At 39.8% G+C, this 15,960-nt stretch overlaps 1 protein-coding gene and 1 pseudogene across 1 annotated transcript in view; one reads left to right on the top strand and one right to left on the bottom strand.

Annotated features, from left to right (window-relative positions):
• Nucleotides 1-160: 160 nt before the first annotated feature.
• The window catches only part of dip2bb (DIP2 acetate--CoA ligase B (putative)b), a 62,590-nt gene continuing 46,790 nt past the window's right edge, over nucleotides 161-15,960 (top strand). The window contains exon 1 of the mRNA XM_088338442.1: nucleotides 161-430. Coding sequence (XP_088194568.1) covers nucleotides 346-430 — 85 coding nt within the window. The 5' untranslated portion in view covers nucleotides 161-345. The remainder of the gene's footprint in view (nucleotides 431-15,960) is intronic.
• LOC148364378 (U2 spliceosomal RNA) lies at nucleotides 2,643-2,783 on the bottom strand (annotated as a pseudogene).

The following is a 15,960-nucleotide window of genomic DNA, read 5'->3' on the forward strand; positions in this document are numbered from 1 at the left end:
GTTAAAGTAACCCTACTCAACCCTGTTTATAGTGTTTGAAAATAAAGCTAGCCTCGTCTTCGCCGCGTGCAATGCTACAAGCAACCACCAGGACGCGCCACGACGCCGTACAACAGCTCTCTGTTTGGCTTGGTCACGTGACCGGCAACGTCTACTGGTTCCCCTGCGCCCTCGGTAGTCATGGCGGTGTCCGGGAGTCTCGGGGATGGAGTAGCCAGCACCACCACCAGCATCGCCGCCGCGGCATCTCCTTGAATCCCCCCGGACCTTCTTCTTCATGCGGGACTGTATCTTCCGCGGCCCGAGATATCGCCAACACCCTGTAGGCTACTCGAGCTCCCCACCATGGCGGAGCGCGGCGTCGAGTTGTCGGCTCTACCCAAAGAGGTCAGGGACCAGCTGGCCGAGTTGGACCTGGAACTGTCCGAAGGTAAGAACCGAAGACTCGCTTTACGATGTGCGGCAGGTGGACTCATGTTTTTTTTGAGTCCTGACATGACTCCTAAACCTCCCGACCTATTTTCAAACGTAGCTTTTACAACATCCTTTTCAAGGTTTACTGTGTCAACATTTGGATAATTGCTTTTTCTGTTTGTTTCTAGCTTGTTGTTTGCATCTTCTCTACGTTATAACACATAGTTTCACAACATGTCAGAGAAAATGGGTCAAGTCAGTTAACCAAAGGGGCCTATCCCCACATTATTTAGAGTAAATTTCTTCAGAAATGCACTGTATTTGGGAAAAAAGGAAATCAGATAATATAGAGTTCCTGCAAATCCTTGAAAAGTCTTAAAAGGCTTTGCATTCATTATTCTAAAAACAAGGCCTTCATTGGCATTAAAATGTCATAAATCCCTCTCTCGATAGTCTTAAAGAACGTGAACACATGATAAGATTTGTATTTGTTTGAACTAAAATGTTTTATTTATAAAAAAGTCAATTTGTCATGCATCATAAAAAAATGTTTTATGAATGTAGCAGAATATTTATTTGAAATTAATAGTCTGCCAGTTTTGACTGAGGATCCATGATGTTCTGTAAAAATCCCTGTTATTTATTGTTGTCCATGTCTTAGGCCCAATCCCATTCCTCTCACTTGGCCCTGAGAACCCTCCAGTGAGGTCCCTCCATAGGGAAGTCCCCTCAGTGAGTGGAGTGCAAAGTGAAGATTGTCCCCTAAGAAATTGGACGGGACTTGCAAGGCTGAACCGTGATTTTCTGCACAGTTATCCTACTGCGGTTTGGAGTGTGAAGATTTTTTTTTGCGGCTACCTCTGTAGATTCGTGCACTTCGTAAAGTAGCGATTTTGCAATGTTCATGTTTTAACGCGAAAATGCAATTTTCTATTGCATTTATGTCTAACCAAGATATCTCAATATATTTCCTTGCAAATACATGCGTAGCTGTGGAAAACTACTTACATTTGTGTGGTACCTTTCCAGCCATGTTTGTTGATATTGAGAGTTCGCAAAGACTTCTGGGTAGTCACTTCGCTCCAAGTGAGGTACAGACCTCCCTCGATCTGAAGTGGTTATGTCATGGGTTGAGGGCACTTCTCCCTTGGTTTTGAGAGTATTGGGACACATCCTATTTTCACGTGAACGCTCAAAACCGAGTGACTAGGGCAAATAGCGAGTGAAAGTGAGAAGAATGGGACGCAGCCATAAACTTTGTAGAGAGTGCTGTTTTTCAGATAGAACGTTTTCAACCGGACCTAAATGTAATTAAAAAAATAGATGAATAAACATTTGTTAAATATTACCTCAAATTTATGTGATGTTTTATTTTGTTCCAATTGTTTTGTTGTTGTTGACAAATGTCTTAAAAGGCATTCAATTCATTATTCTGAAAATAAGGCCTTGAATGGCATTAAAATGTCTTAAATCCAATTTTCGAAAGTCTTAAAAAATGTTAACACATTAACGAGATTTATATTTATTTAATCGAAAAAGATTTATCAAATGTCTCTTTTTAATAATTCACAGGTTTACATTCGTGGCAACATCGCGTGACCGCAATAACGGAACTCTCAAATCAGTGATGTGGTTTCAGTCGGGCCTTTTGGAGCAGTCGCATGTCGTTGGTCTACCAACAATACACAGATCAGCTTAGGACAGAGGCATTTTTTCTGGACTATGGGAACATTCAAAAACGTGTCACTATAATGGGAAGTGGCTGTCCAATGATGTTTTTTTTTAACATGGCTAAAAGCTGTGCCAGGTAACGTGTACGAGACATGATGTAATGTGTGCGAGAATTTATTTTTGTTTTGTTTTTTTGTTTGTTTGAGTTGCATTTTTTTTTTTTTGTCGACTTGGTCTTAAATTTGATTTTATAAGGCAATAAAATAAGTCTTGAAAAGTCTTGAATTTAACTTGCCTTAAGCTGTAGGAACCCTTTACAGGTTACCTTATTTAACAAGTAACTGCGTTAATTTCAAAATTTTATTTATTATTTGTTATTAACTCTGATGGGGGGGGGGGTGGGGGGGTTAAGGGTTATTTTTCTCTCTTCTTTATTCATTATTTATTATCCGTTGTCGGTCAGTTCATAATACGCTACAAAGCCTAGGAGCCGGGACTCTTACACTCAGCCTAAAGGCCAAGCTAAGGTCCTAGCCTTAAAGCCTTGCTGCGATCATTGCGGATGCACCGTTTCTGGAGGTACTGCAATACCGGGTCGATGCGTGGAGTGGACAGGGCAAGCTCTTATTCCATCTCCGGATTGCAAAAATCCTTCATTACAGCCACAAACTTCATAGTTCACAGGCTTAAACAGCCATACAAATGGGCTATGATACTGCCATTTTTCATAAATGTGGCACAGCTTATAAGAGGGGGGAAAAAAACTGAACATGAAACGAGGCAAAGAGCCACAGTTTATAGAAAATATGATGAGGCAAAGAGCCGCATTCTGATTGGCCAAGAGCCGCATGCGGCTCTTGAGCCGCGTGTTCGCCACCCCTGCTTTTAAGTATATTGTTAGTTTTTGGTCAAAGTTTGTTCTGTGGTTTTTTTTATCATATAGTGTCTCAACATGGGCTGTTTAATGAGCTTCTATATAAAGACTTGATTAGTGATTTAAAATAACAACAGGGTCTGTTGAGATGACACCTTGACTGTAAACTGTAGTTAAAATTATGTCCTCATATATATATACTGGACCCTTTGTCGATATGTATCAATATATTAAACAATTTCTGAAGTTCTACTTTATATCCGAGTCATATGTACCCACAGAAAGAGCCATATAATAAAAAAACGTGTACACCAAACTGTGGGATCAGAATCACCTTTATTATCATTGTGTTACCACAACGAAATTACAGTGGCACTTCAGTTGGCAAAATATACAATAATAAAATAAAATAAATACAAAATATAAAGTATTCGCCTACAATATAGAGTATTCACATTTAAAATGAAAACTATATACAACCAAGATATGGCACTTAAAACAGTGTTCCAAATGTCCTATGTTGCTTGTGGTTTGGTATATTGATAGCTCTGGGGAAGAAGCTATCTGTCAGTCTGTTCTTCGGGCCTTGTGGGAACTGAACTGTCGGCCTGATGGTGACAGTTCGAAAAAGAATTCGCTAGGGTTTAAGGAGCCCTTCAGGATGTCTTAAGCTCTGCTGAGGTAGCGGGAACCCTTCAGATTTCTTGGGTTTTGCAATCTTGTGAGCTTACAAACAAACACAGACGAGACACTCCATTTCCATTTTGTATTCTAACCACTTGAGACCTCATTTTTTGGGTAATTTTCAAGACATTTTCTTTTTTTCTAAGAGTGGCGTATGGATTTAAAAAAAAAAATAAAAAAAAAAATTCAGCCCTCTTTTACATTAAACTATGTGCTTACGTTTGCCCCATGATTTTGTTGTTCCTATATAAGACACACCCCATCCATAAACACTGCCTAACATTAACTACTGATGATACACAACCATTAAGTGTGCATATAAACTGACCCCTGGTTTCTGTATTTTATTTTGTAGTAGTAAATACGTATGTACTGACAGTGGTGGGCCATGAGGTCGACTATAAGGTTCCTTTCATTGCTTCTCCTCTGGTTGCACTGTTCCCAAAGTTTTGCATATTTATTTAAGCATTTAACCAATCAAAATACAGCAATTACTTGTTGCCAGGCTAAGAAATATACCGGGGGGCCTTCAGAAACAATTCTAAAGGCCTGGTAGCATAACAGTTCGAATAAGCTGTTTGTTTAGCCAAATAGATTTGGACATTTGGAGAACTTTTGCATCTTTGTATTCTGTGCTTGAGATGGCGCCACCATAACTGTATTTAGTTGTATATTTTAAGTACATATAAACACACTCACTATTTTAAAATGTTGTGGCGGCGGTACATTGAGAGTTGTAAGATACTTTGGGAATGAACAGTTAAAATGGTAAATGGTCTGCATTTATATGGTGCTTTTCAAGTCACTGAAGACCTCCCAAAGCGCTTTATAATGTGCTTCACACACTCACCAACACACCTATAGCAGCTTCAGCCATGCAAAGCGCCTGCTTATCAGGGGTTTAGGGTTCGATGTCTTGCCCAAAGACACTTCGATATTTAACTCAGAGGAGCCGGGAATCAAACCTGCAAGTGCTTTACCTCCTGAGCTACTGCCAACCCAAAAGGAAAACACTGTAATTTGTGCTTTGCTTTTAAAAAGTAGCCGAGTAACGCACCATGTTGTAAATGCAGTTGAGTTACAAAATGTTACCAGTGACGCGTTACAGAGAAAAGTAATTGCGTACCAGGACTGCAGAAACGAAGCTGCATTCAACTCGCATCCCTCTTTTTCACCTGAATATGCATCATCTGGAGGAACGATACTTGTTATGTGTGAAAAACAAAATGGAATATGTTGGTGGTGCTGACTGTTATGCAAGTCAGTGAATCACAGTGCAGCAGCCTGATTGGTGCTGTGCAGCTCTCAGGTGCCCGAGGGCGGATGAGTAATGTCATGTTTGGCATGGAGAGCCCAACAGTGGGGCCCACTGCTGGTGTGCTGCAAGAGAGATGCAGATCCTTGCTCAATTGCATGCAATCCGAATTATTATTATATCAGGTCGGGACCAATGTGTTTTAACGTGGCCAATTACACCGTTACAATTGCCTGTTGTCTGGAAATGGTGTAAAAATGACCATTCCAGCTTTAAGATCGCCTGTACAGTTATCCCTTGCTAGATCGCGGTTTACATATCGCTACTTTGCAGATTTAATCATGCATTTGTTCTGTGGCAGACAACACACAGCAAATGCTATCACTGGGGTGGAGTGCTGTGTGTTGGGTGGGTGCGACTCTCCGTGTTCACAACTGTTATAGGCTGGTGTATGCTGTCAGTCAAACAGCCGCAATAGGCAGGCTCAGAGGTCAATGTGTCCACCCACGCAAAACAAATGCCGAAGCACACCGGCAGCTAGTATTTTAGTGGCTCGTTATATTGAAAATAAATTCATCGGTTAAATTAGAAAGTCAGAAGAGCGCAAAGAAATGCTGATCACCAGCGTGTGCTCTGTGGCTCCTTATTGGGTCCCAAAAGAGACTTAGGCAGTGTCCGAAGAGAGAGCAATAACGATGCTGCAAGTCTGACTTACTACCAAGGCTAGGCTACATAACAAGCCACCCCTGCCAATCCAGTATCCCACCAACGTCAGATCCATTACACAAGAAACGGATGACCTGGAGCTACGACTTGTGGGAAACCGCTGAATTAGATAAATAGATAAAGAAATATTTCTACTTAGTTTGTTTTGACTATCTTAGGACTTTTCTGGAACGCAACCTGCGTAAAAAAACAGGGAACTGATTTACTTTTTTCAACTTGTGTCGAGGTCTGCAACAATTACTCGATATTGTAGACAAAAAAACTATAATAGAAATAATCGACAATGAATCCCTTTGTCAACTATTGTCGACACACGTTTTTCCAACAAGAGTGTGGATAATCATAATCTGCTATTTATTTTTAGCACATTTCTTTAGAAGATATTGAAGACTTTTTATATCGGACCGTTCTGTTCTGTTGAACTAACAAAAACACACTGACATTTTTAAGCTCACTATCCATTTTCTCAGCAGGTTGTAATTTAAATTCACACATACAAATAGTTACAAAATTTGCATGGGTAAACATGAGCCAGGGGAGCATGGCGGCGCAGTGGTTAGCGCGTCTGCGGCACGGTTTTGACATCATGCGATCGAACCTTCTGTGTGGAGTTTGCATGTTCTCCTCGTGCTTGCGTGGGTTTCCTCCGGGCACTCCAGTTTCCTCCCACATTCCAAAAACATGCATGTCAGGGTAAATGACCGGTCCAAATTGTCCCTAGGTGTGAATGAGCAAGTGAGTTGTCTGTCTCTGTGTGCCCTGTGACTGACTGGCAACCAGTTCAGGGTGTCCCCTGCCCACTGCCCGAGGATGGCTGGGATGGACTCCAGCACCACGCGACCCTACTGAGGATAAGCGGTGCAGATAATGGATGGATGGATGGAAACATGAGCCATAACCGATACCAGCTACGAGTGACAACATCTGTGGAACTAGCATTAGGGGATAAGCTGCCACTACGCTAGTGTTGTGGATAGCAATTGCAATGCTAGTGTTGGCAGCTAAATAATTAAATTGATTAGTATTAGCTGCTAAAGAGACTTTACTGGCTTAAGCGACTGTAGCTGCCAAAAGAGTGCACTTTTCTAATGTAGTAAATGTCTTATGAAGACCTAGCTACAGTTCCTTTACTGGAGCTAATTTTGCTGTCCACAAAAGGGCCAAAGAATATATACAAGCTACATGCAATATTGGTCGCATCAAATCCAGTTCAAAGATATTTATCACAAGCCTCCATCTGTGGGATTTTATCCCCTCCGCACAAATCCACACAGCAATAACTACAGCAGAACACATGTGTTTTTTCCAGTGAAGTGTCCCGAAGGTCCACTTTGTAACATAGGACGTGGATGGACTGCGCAATTTCTCTACATGATGTAAAGTCTGAGCAGACCTTTCAAACATCACTCAAGTTTTTAGCCGTATAAACTAACACTTGCCTCCCTCTAGCACCGGTGAGCTCATCATGAAGCTGAGTGCTCAGGTTTGGAAGAATTGCTTCAAAGTTTGCTTTTATTGCAGGGGATTCGAACCAAAACAAGAAAGCATCTATGCAGGACATTCATACATTTTAAAACCGCCCTCGAATTGTGACAATTTCTGTTTTTTAGCTCTTGTGTGGAAATACTGTAAATTCAGGACTACAAGGAGCTACTTTTATTTTGCAGATTGTACTGGTGCTCATCAGGTCCCCTAGAAGGTAGCTATGAATTGGTGTGGACCAGAAAAAAACCTTAACTTCAAGATCATTCTATGTAAATACTTAAGAAAATGGCGAGCATACAAAACAGCGCTGTGATGTCTGGAAATATTTCTTGGAGAGAAATTAGTTCATGTTTTTGCCAACATTATTTATATAAGACATAACAGGAGCATGAGAGGAGCATTGACAGTGGGTACTGTATTCAGTATATCCAATGTACTCACAATATTTTAAAATTTGCACCCATAAATAAAGTCCTAAATATTTACATCCAAATTGAACAGCAGTGGAAGTCATCAATCAAAAAGGCTACCCTTTTCGCTGTATCATTTGTGTCGATGTCCGGTTGCCTTTAATCCATGAGGAAAGATAATAAGTTAATGCAAGATCCAGTCCTCATTCTGTTTTTTTTTTCTTCTTTTTGCGCCGTAGTAATTACTGTTTTTGAGATCGCCACCTTTGATGGTTACATGATCTAAAAACAGCTGATTGAGGCAAATTCTGGTGGGAGAGGAAAACTTCACAAGCTGAAAACATAACTCTCCACCACTCCCTCCCATCACACTTCCTCCATTACACTTACCTAATGAGTTTGCCCTGAACGGGACTCTCAAATGATGCACCCCACCTTTAGAGCCTGCTGCTTTGAATCCGGTCAGGCTTGTATGGCAAAAGGCAAAATTCAGTTTCGTTCCTAAAGATGTTCCCAAACAGAAAATTTTATTTTCAATTAGGCACAGAACAACTAGTGGTCCTCCCTACAATTATGGAAATATGTTGCATAATATTCCACACGCCCCGGGACTCGAGAATATAGTTTTAAAGTTGACCCAGCTGGCTTGTTTCCGGTAGTTCATTGGATTCCAACGTTGTACCTGTGGGCACCAGGGTGCTCCCTAAGGAAAGCTAAGGTGCCCGCGGACCTGTTCTGAATATACCTCACCTGTGTTTTTTTTGTGGCTGACTTGAGTCTATTCAACCTCATTTCCAATAATTAATCTGGTAATACGGCTGTACAGGAATTGGTTAAGGGAGCTTGGAATTGCTAATAACAAAATAAGAACATAGTAATAACATGATTCATTTTAGAAATGCATATCAAACTGGGTTCCTTTCGCGCTAATTAGAAACGAAAGTACCCCTTTAGCTTAAAAAGGTAAAGACCCATGCTGTAGAGGAAGAAAAAAAATGATTTCAAAATGGCGAACCCGATTAACACAACATGTGAGGCAACCTCCGAAATAGAAAATGATTGTAGCGAACAGCGATTGCATACTGCTCATTTCTGCTTCAAAGTAGGCGATTATGGCTTTTCTTTTGTGTTTTTGGCGCATGTGTCCAGGTTAGTATGATTTTGTCAAGCTCGCTTTCTGTTAGCATCGGGGCTACCAAAGGGCTTTAAAGTCTTGTCTGCTCTTAGTTGGCACTTGTAGGCTGACCACCATGTGTTGTTTGGCCGGATAGCCTGGTGTTAACCCCGGTTTTGCCGTATTAGTTGGTTAGTTCCCGGCCAGCTTCGCATCTATAGCATGCATCTTTTAAATCAAGTGCGCTCTGTAGTTCAGAATTTACGGTAGTAAGACGACTCCTCAAGTGAGATCATACCAGACCTCAGATGATGCCGCATATGTCTTTGCTTGCAACTTTACACCAGCTTTGCGCTGTCCAGATGCCCTCACCGTTCTGCCACATTTCACCCCCTAATGGTCAGACGCGTTGGCCGTCTGGATAAGTGGCGCATTCTGTTTGAGCCGGGCGGAGCGACATCTGGCCTCGCAATACGTCGAAAGGTCTCTCATGGATATTTTTTTCTGGCCACAATCTTTCCATTGTTGTTTGAATTGGGACCCCCTTCAGTAACTCACTGGGGAAAATTGGCATCACAGAAATAGTCGTTTTCAGTAGTTTGTGTGTGTGTGTCATCATTAGCATGTTGGTGTTGTGTGTGTGAGGGGGAAACACCACCCACTTTCACGTCTTTGACTGTAAGGACACAAAGAAAGCCATTGAGAGGATCAAAGACTTTGTGAGTGAGTCGGGCTGGAATTTCGAGCAGGGAGCCGCAACTGCTAAAGCTGCTCAACTTGGTAGCGTGCAGCCCCGATGGCATCTGTGCACTTGATTCTTTGGGTCTTAAGATTGAGAACCTTGCAGAAAGATGCAATTGTGTCAAAAGTGTTTTTGTAGCTATACTTGAAGGTACAGTGTGTATCATTTAGCGCCCTTAGTGGTAAAAAAATCTTTATTCATTCATGAATAAAAACGAGATTGATTTAAATAGTAAGTAAAAATTCACGATTTTGTTAGAATCTGGCATGCCCTTTATAATGACTGTTTGAACAGTTCATGGGGTCAGGTCATTGCATTACCACTGCCACGCTATTTTTCTCTTTGCTTTTTTTGTTTGGACAGTTTGTTAGTATCTGCTAGCATTTGTTAGCATTTGCTTTTCTGTTTCGGTCTTTGTTCCTGGTTTGAACATTGTCAGGTATGATTTTGTTTGGATATTTCATTTGTTGTGTGACCCTTATTTGTTTATTACTTAGTTCCTGGTTTTGTTATTAGATACCCTCTTTATTTTTAGCACCCTGCCTGATTTCCTGCTTCCCTATATTGTTAGTCCACCCCCAGAAGACGTGACAGAACTATCACTTGAATGTGAATAATCTTGGAAGAAAAACTTGCATTTGTTTTACATAACATGAGCCTCACCTAGAAGGAGCTGACATAATTGTCCGCCATCTTGCTGCTACGAGTACCCAAAACCCAGAAGTTTTGCGAAAGGCCGTGCAAAAAATAAAAGAAAATGGTGGTCACTTTGAGCCTCAGTAGCTTTTATTCTTCCTTGCGCTTTTTAGTATTATCTTTGGTTGTACGACACAATACTGTGATATGTAGTAGTCAAATAATTACCTTAATAATTAGTCTTACCTGATTTATTTTTCACTCAGTTCTCGCAATGATTATGGCTGTACTTGCTCAAGGCACACCACAGAAATGTTGCCCCTACGACCCTACTGCTTAAATGATCCAACAAACCAAGCATATAAATAAATGTGCAATGACATCACATTTGGATCCTTAGGTTGGGGGGAGGACATTTTTGTCCTTCAATTGTCACTGGGAGATGTAAGGAGGGTGCAATCACCTATAATTTTCTTTGAATCTTTAGACATCATTTTTTTAGAACGAACTAAATGCTTGAATTCCCTCTCCTCCGTCTGGAGATGTCATGAAATGTATGCACATTTTCTTTCTTACAGCAGCTTTAAAGGGACACTATGTATTATTTGACCAGCAGACATCACTGTCTTGTGTTGTGCAACTGAAAATGAGTGCTGAAAAGCATCATGAAGAATACAATCTATGGAGACTTGAAATAACTATATCGCACCATTTTTCCTTTTTTGCCCAGCCTTTTGCTAAAATATGTGTCTGTTTTGTGTACCTGTTGCAGAAAGATAATTGATTTTATTTGTAATTGTTAAAACTACGGCTGTAGGATAACAGAAAAAACATCAGCACAAAATTTGTGATTGATCCTGAAATTGGAATAAATAGATGTAATTATATTGCTTAATTAATTAATTAATTTTTATTTTTGAAATCCTAACCCCAGAATTTGTAATAATTACTATCAGCGAAAACATAAATAACAACTAAAAATGAAACTACATAAATATCTTCCTTACCTGAACTTCTGTTAAAGGCCCGGTCACACAGCCTTTCACGGGCGTATCGCGGCTGAGTCACGGCCAGAAATTTCTGCCCGTGAAGCAGACGCTGTTGGACGCTTTGAGATCGTGATACAGACGCGATACAGCCGTGCTTTACACGCGGTAAGAAATTCACACGCAGTTGGCCGCGCGAAAAAGTTTTGCGCTGCGAAAAAATTTAGACCACAGGTAACCGCGGGCGGCACAGCGATGCAGCCGCAATTACCCGCGATAAGGACGCGGAACAGTCGCCGGCCAATTTTGCACATTTTCCACCGCGGGCAAACACGGGCAAAAAAAAATCACAAAATTTTACCCGCGATACAGACGCGGAAGGCTGTGTGACCGGGCCTTAAAGTTAATATTTGTAAAACATTATTGACAATAAATATTACATTCGACCCAAAACAAAAATGTTTAGATAGGAAAAAAAATAACCCTCCTTATAAAACCAGTTTTTGCAAGCTACTAGATATTTTTCATCGTAAAAAAAACAGTGGCTCTCTGTCACTCCTCCTTAAAACACACACTTCATTAACACAGCCAACTCATTAACACATTTTGAAAACCTGCAAAATTTTCAACCAAACTCCGAATTTACCAGCTCTCTCCTCCACCACAAAATACTCAATGAAGGCTTGTTAATAACTGATTGTAAAGATTGATTAACTCAATCTTTGCTTGTTAACAATGCTGAACGGACACATTTCATTAGCTAGCAATAATGTAACAGTCACTGAATATCTTGATCTCTCGGAGCAAGTGTGAGAAGGCCTCGCTTAATGGAGAATTGTAATGCATTGGTGTTGGCTGATATTCGGATATTTGAACTCTTTGTCTTCTGAAGAGTTCCCCAAGATAACAAACCGCTTTGAGATTGTCAATGCATCTTTTTGTATAATAGCGATTATATTATTAAGGGAAAGTGTTAAGTTAAAAGTGTAGTTCACTAATTGCTTGAGTGTGCATCTCTTCCTGTGGTGTGTTTTTTGGTAAGTACAGCCTGGCGGGTCCACCATTCTCCAGGTGGTCGTTTTGGTTTGGGGTCTGCTCCCTCACATGAAACAGGTTTTCATGTTTACCAGAGGCAGGAGAAGCCTTCTGATCTAACTCAGATACAGCACCTTCATCATCTGGTTGCTGTTGTTTTTCAGTTTCAAGCGTCACCTTATACTACAGAGATGAGCCAGACCTCGGCATTGCCGTAAACACTCAAAATTAAGAGAGAAGACATCAATGGGTTATGAACAAAAGTAAGAAGAGAGCCCAAACCTCTGATAATATGTTTTAATCTGTTCTAAAAGCCCCCTTGAGCCATTTGTTTTTATTGTTGCTCCTAGGTTACAGAAGCACATCCGCCTTAAGGGTTTGGGAATCAAAGAACAGCAACATGATTGGACGATAGTGACAATGATGCAAACAGTGCATAACAGTCAAAACAACGAAAAACATTTCCCAATAATAGTCAAAATAATGAACTTGCATCCTTCTGCAATCTCCTAAAAACAGAATCAACTTATCACAGATAAAACATGTCTGTGGTTCAAAGGCAGAAACTCACAGAAAGTTACACGGAAGGTGCATCCACTGTCCCTTGAGCTTCAGTTTAATATTGGTGGCGATCTCCTCCCCAGGGAGTGTCCTTATCAAACTATTACTTTAAACTTACATTTTTGGGTGAGGGCCTCCCAATATTTTACCACAGGCTGCATTTTTGAGACCCCTGTGCTAAAGGGACACAAATTTATTTTACCAGCTTTTGTAAATGTATAATAAATATATGTACATGGAATAGTTATAGGGTGATTCCTTCCACCTATGCAATCTCTTTTGCAAGTATCCAATATCAAAAGCAGAATGAACTAATCAGTAGGTAATTTCTCTAAAACAATAATATCTCAATAAATAGTCCAACCTTCAAAAGTGGGGCGGGTAGTTAGAGGTGTCCTTAAAAATAAATGTAATCTTTATTAGGTATGTGTTAACAATGCCCTATTATTCAAGAGCCTTTATATATATTTTTTACTTTGCCTCTCTGCTTTTATCTTACTTTTATGATCGACGGTCCGGCCATGAAGTGAATTACGCTGAAGGAAAGGAGTCGGGCGGTTAGGGGGGACAGAGTCATATCACACGTGTGGCGGTGATTTTCTTTTATTCCATGATGAAGTATTGAAAGTAAGAAAAGGAACGGGTCGAATACAGTCCAAATGCCAACTCAAACCCCCAAAAAGATGAAAAGGAAGAGTTGATTTGAGTCCTTTCAGAATACCTTTTAGATGCTGCAATGACTATTTCAACCAGAAGAAGGAGTCAGCAATTAGGATAATTTTGAAGTTACATACACACTATTGAAGAAATTAAAAACAGAATTGAATTCATCAGAATGTAATTTCACTACAACAATAATATTTCAATAAATAGTACAACCCTTAAGAAATATCTATTTGAATACAAATGGCAGCAACACATGTAGATTAGTCAAAATTCTCACAGGTATACATTAATTTTGGACTATTTGATAAAGTTTCAGGAGCGAGCAGAGAGAGTGGGAAAGGTGAGATGGCACAACATTCATTTGGACAGGTCAGGTAACTTAAAATTAGTTTTACCTGGTTATATCAGTATCAGAAATTATTTTCCCCCCATTTTATTAACACTCCACTTATTGAAACATAAATATTTTGTTTGTTTGTTGTACATGATTCAATTGTTTGTTTGTTTGTACATGATTCAGATTGAATCGTTTCTTGTACATGATTCAATTGTTTGTTTGTTTGTACATGATTCAAATTGAATCGTTTCTCCGGCGCCGTCACGAATGGCAGCCACTCCAGCAGCTCCCGTGTTATTTTCGATTGTTCTCAGTTATTTTCGATTGTTCTCAGCTTAGGGATGCTGCTGGAAAAGTGAATTTCCCTTCGGGGATGAATAAAGTATCTATCTATCTATCTATCTATCTATGTATGCTCCATGAATATATGCTGTTACTGCAGTTTGCAAAGCGTCATGACCATCTGCCATGTGTATATCTCTATATCTGTATGGCACCGCCCCCCTGGTTGCCACGGTACCTAAACCTCAAGAACAATATAAACATGACCTATCAAATAAATTAGCTGTGTTTTGGAAATCAAATCTCAAGGATATGTATTTCATCAATTTAGTTAAAAATTAATCTAATTATATGCCATCATCACCCAGATGAGCTGTTTTCTCAGTCTAAAAAATACAAAGTCTCATAATTCATTCTTATTTGGCGCAATGCATCTACAGGCTTGATGATGTTAGCATGCTAACAGAAAGGCTATTCTTCCCAACGAGCAGCCTGTTCCATAGTGAAAGGGGGGTGGAGGCACGAGAGATTATAGTCCTGGCTGCGTTTCTTAATCTAGGTCACAGAGCATCAGGGGGCAACCATCCTGCCTCATCGGGCCTGGATGCGTTGGATCTCTCGCAGCTACCACCAATGCCTTGTCTAATGTATAGATTAGCTTGTTGTTTTTTAACATTTCTCTGTAGTTATCTTGAAACGGTAGTAGTATATACTGTATTTGGCAACAGCTCGCACTAGAAAAAAATATTTTTCATGTTCACCTTACTGTTGTTTTTATCGGGATCAGATTGTTTAGTATTTTAATGTTTAATTATTTATTTTAATAGAAATGACAAAAAAAAACATATTCTCTTAGAGGTATTTGTTACTGTCATATTTGAATTGTGTGTTGTCATTTAAATATTCACTATCATAAGCAAACAAAAAAATGCGGAACAACCAGGAGCCTATTTGCAATGCTCAGTTCAAACTTGAAATTGACTGTGTATTTTAATTAGCACCTCCTTGTAGTGAAAAAACCTTCCTCCATACAAAAATAAAAATAAATCGTGATTAAAATAATAAGCAAAAATACATGAACTATCATACAAACGTATTTTTAAAAAAAATACTTGTAGGTAGATCATTTTCATTTATTTTACATAACATGAGGCTCACCAAGAAGGATTTGACATCATTGTATGCCATGTTACTGCTACGGGTACCAACAAAACTAAAACTTTGCGACAAAAAAAGGAGAAGGCAAATTGGTGCAGTTTTGGTCACTTTGAGTATCTGTAGTTTGAATTCTTCCTTGTGCTTCTTAGCACTTGTTTTCGGTTGCAACACAGTGACATTACGTGGTCAAATATGACTTAAAATGTATATAACTTGTCACCATCTTTTATTAATACAAACACTGGATTACCCTTTATTCCAAATACCCTGAGGTGAGATGGATATTTTATTCCTTGACCTTCAATATTTTTTATACTAATAAATTAATAGTCATCAACAATGGTTAACAGAAACAATTTAGGCTATAATCCTAGAAATGGCTACAAATCTATTTTCAGTGCTCACAAAGCTAATGTTAGCCTTTAAAGTCAAGTGTCATTTTGCTGTAGACTACCCCTCACAGTTTGATACCCGCCCTCTGCACAGCTCTGGATTTTGATAAATGTTCTTTCATGACTGCAGGTTCTCTGCAGAATGGGGCAATTCCACAACCTTTGGGTTTTGGAATCTGTACTTTTGTTGTGTGAGACAAACAGTATCCTAGAAAATCGCACTCCCCTTGCTCTCTCCTGTTAATGCTGACTTACATTGATTTTCAATAGGGTTGAGATCTGGGGAGTGAGCTTGATTCTGTTTCTTGGGAATTTTCAATATGAGAATATGTATCTGCAATGCCAATTGGATTTATTCTAGCGGGTCCTCTATAAGGTGTCAGTCATGATGGAGGAAACTTCTTGTGCGAACATTTTAGCACAGAGGCAAGTAGAAGCGAATCTGATTTGGCATATCCATTTAAAAGCTCATTAAGTGCTGCTTCAGAACGTTTCTTATAATCTCTGCTGCTTGGTACCACCAGGCGCACCT

The sequence above is a fragment of the Urocampus carinirostris genome, chromosome 6 (assembly GCF_059441175.1).
Source record: "Urocampus carinirostris isolate Australia breed hairy pipefish chromosome 6, RoL_Ucar_1.0, whole genome shotgun sequence".
NCBI lineage: Eukaryota > Metazoa > Chordata > Actinopteri > Syngnathiformes > Syngnathidae > Urocampus > Urocampus carinirostris.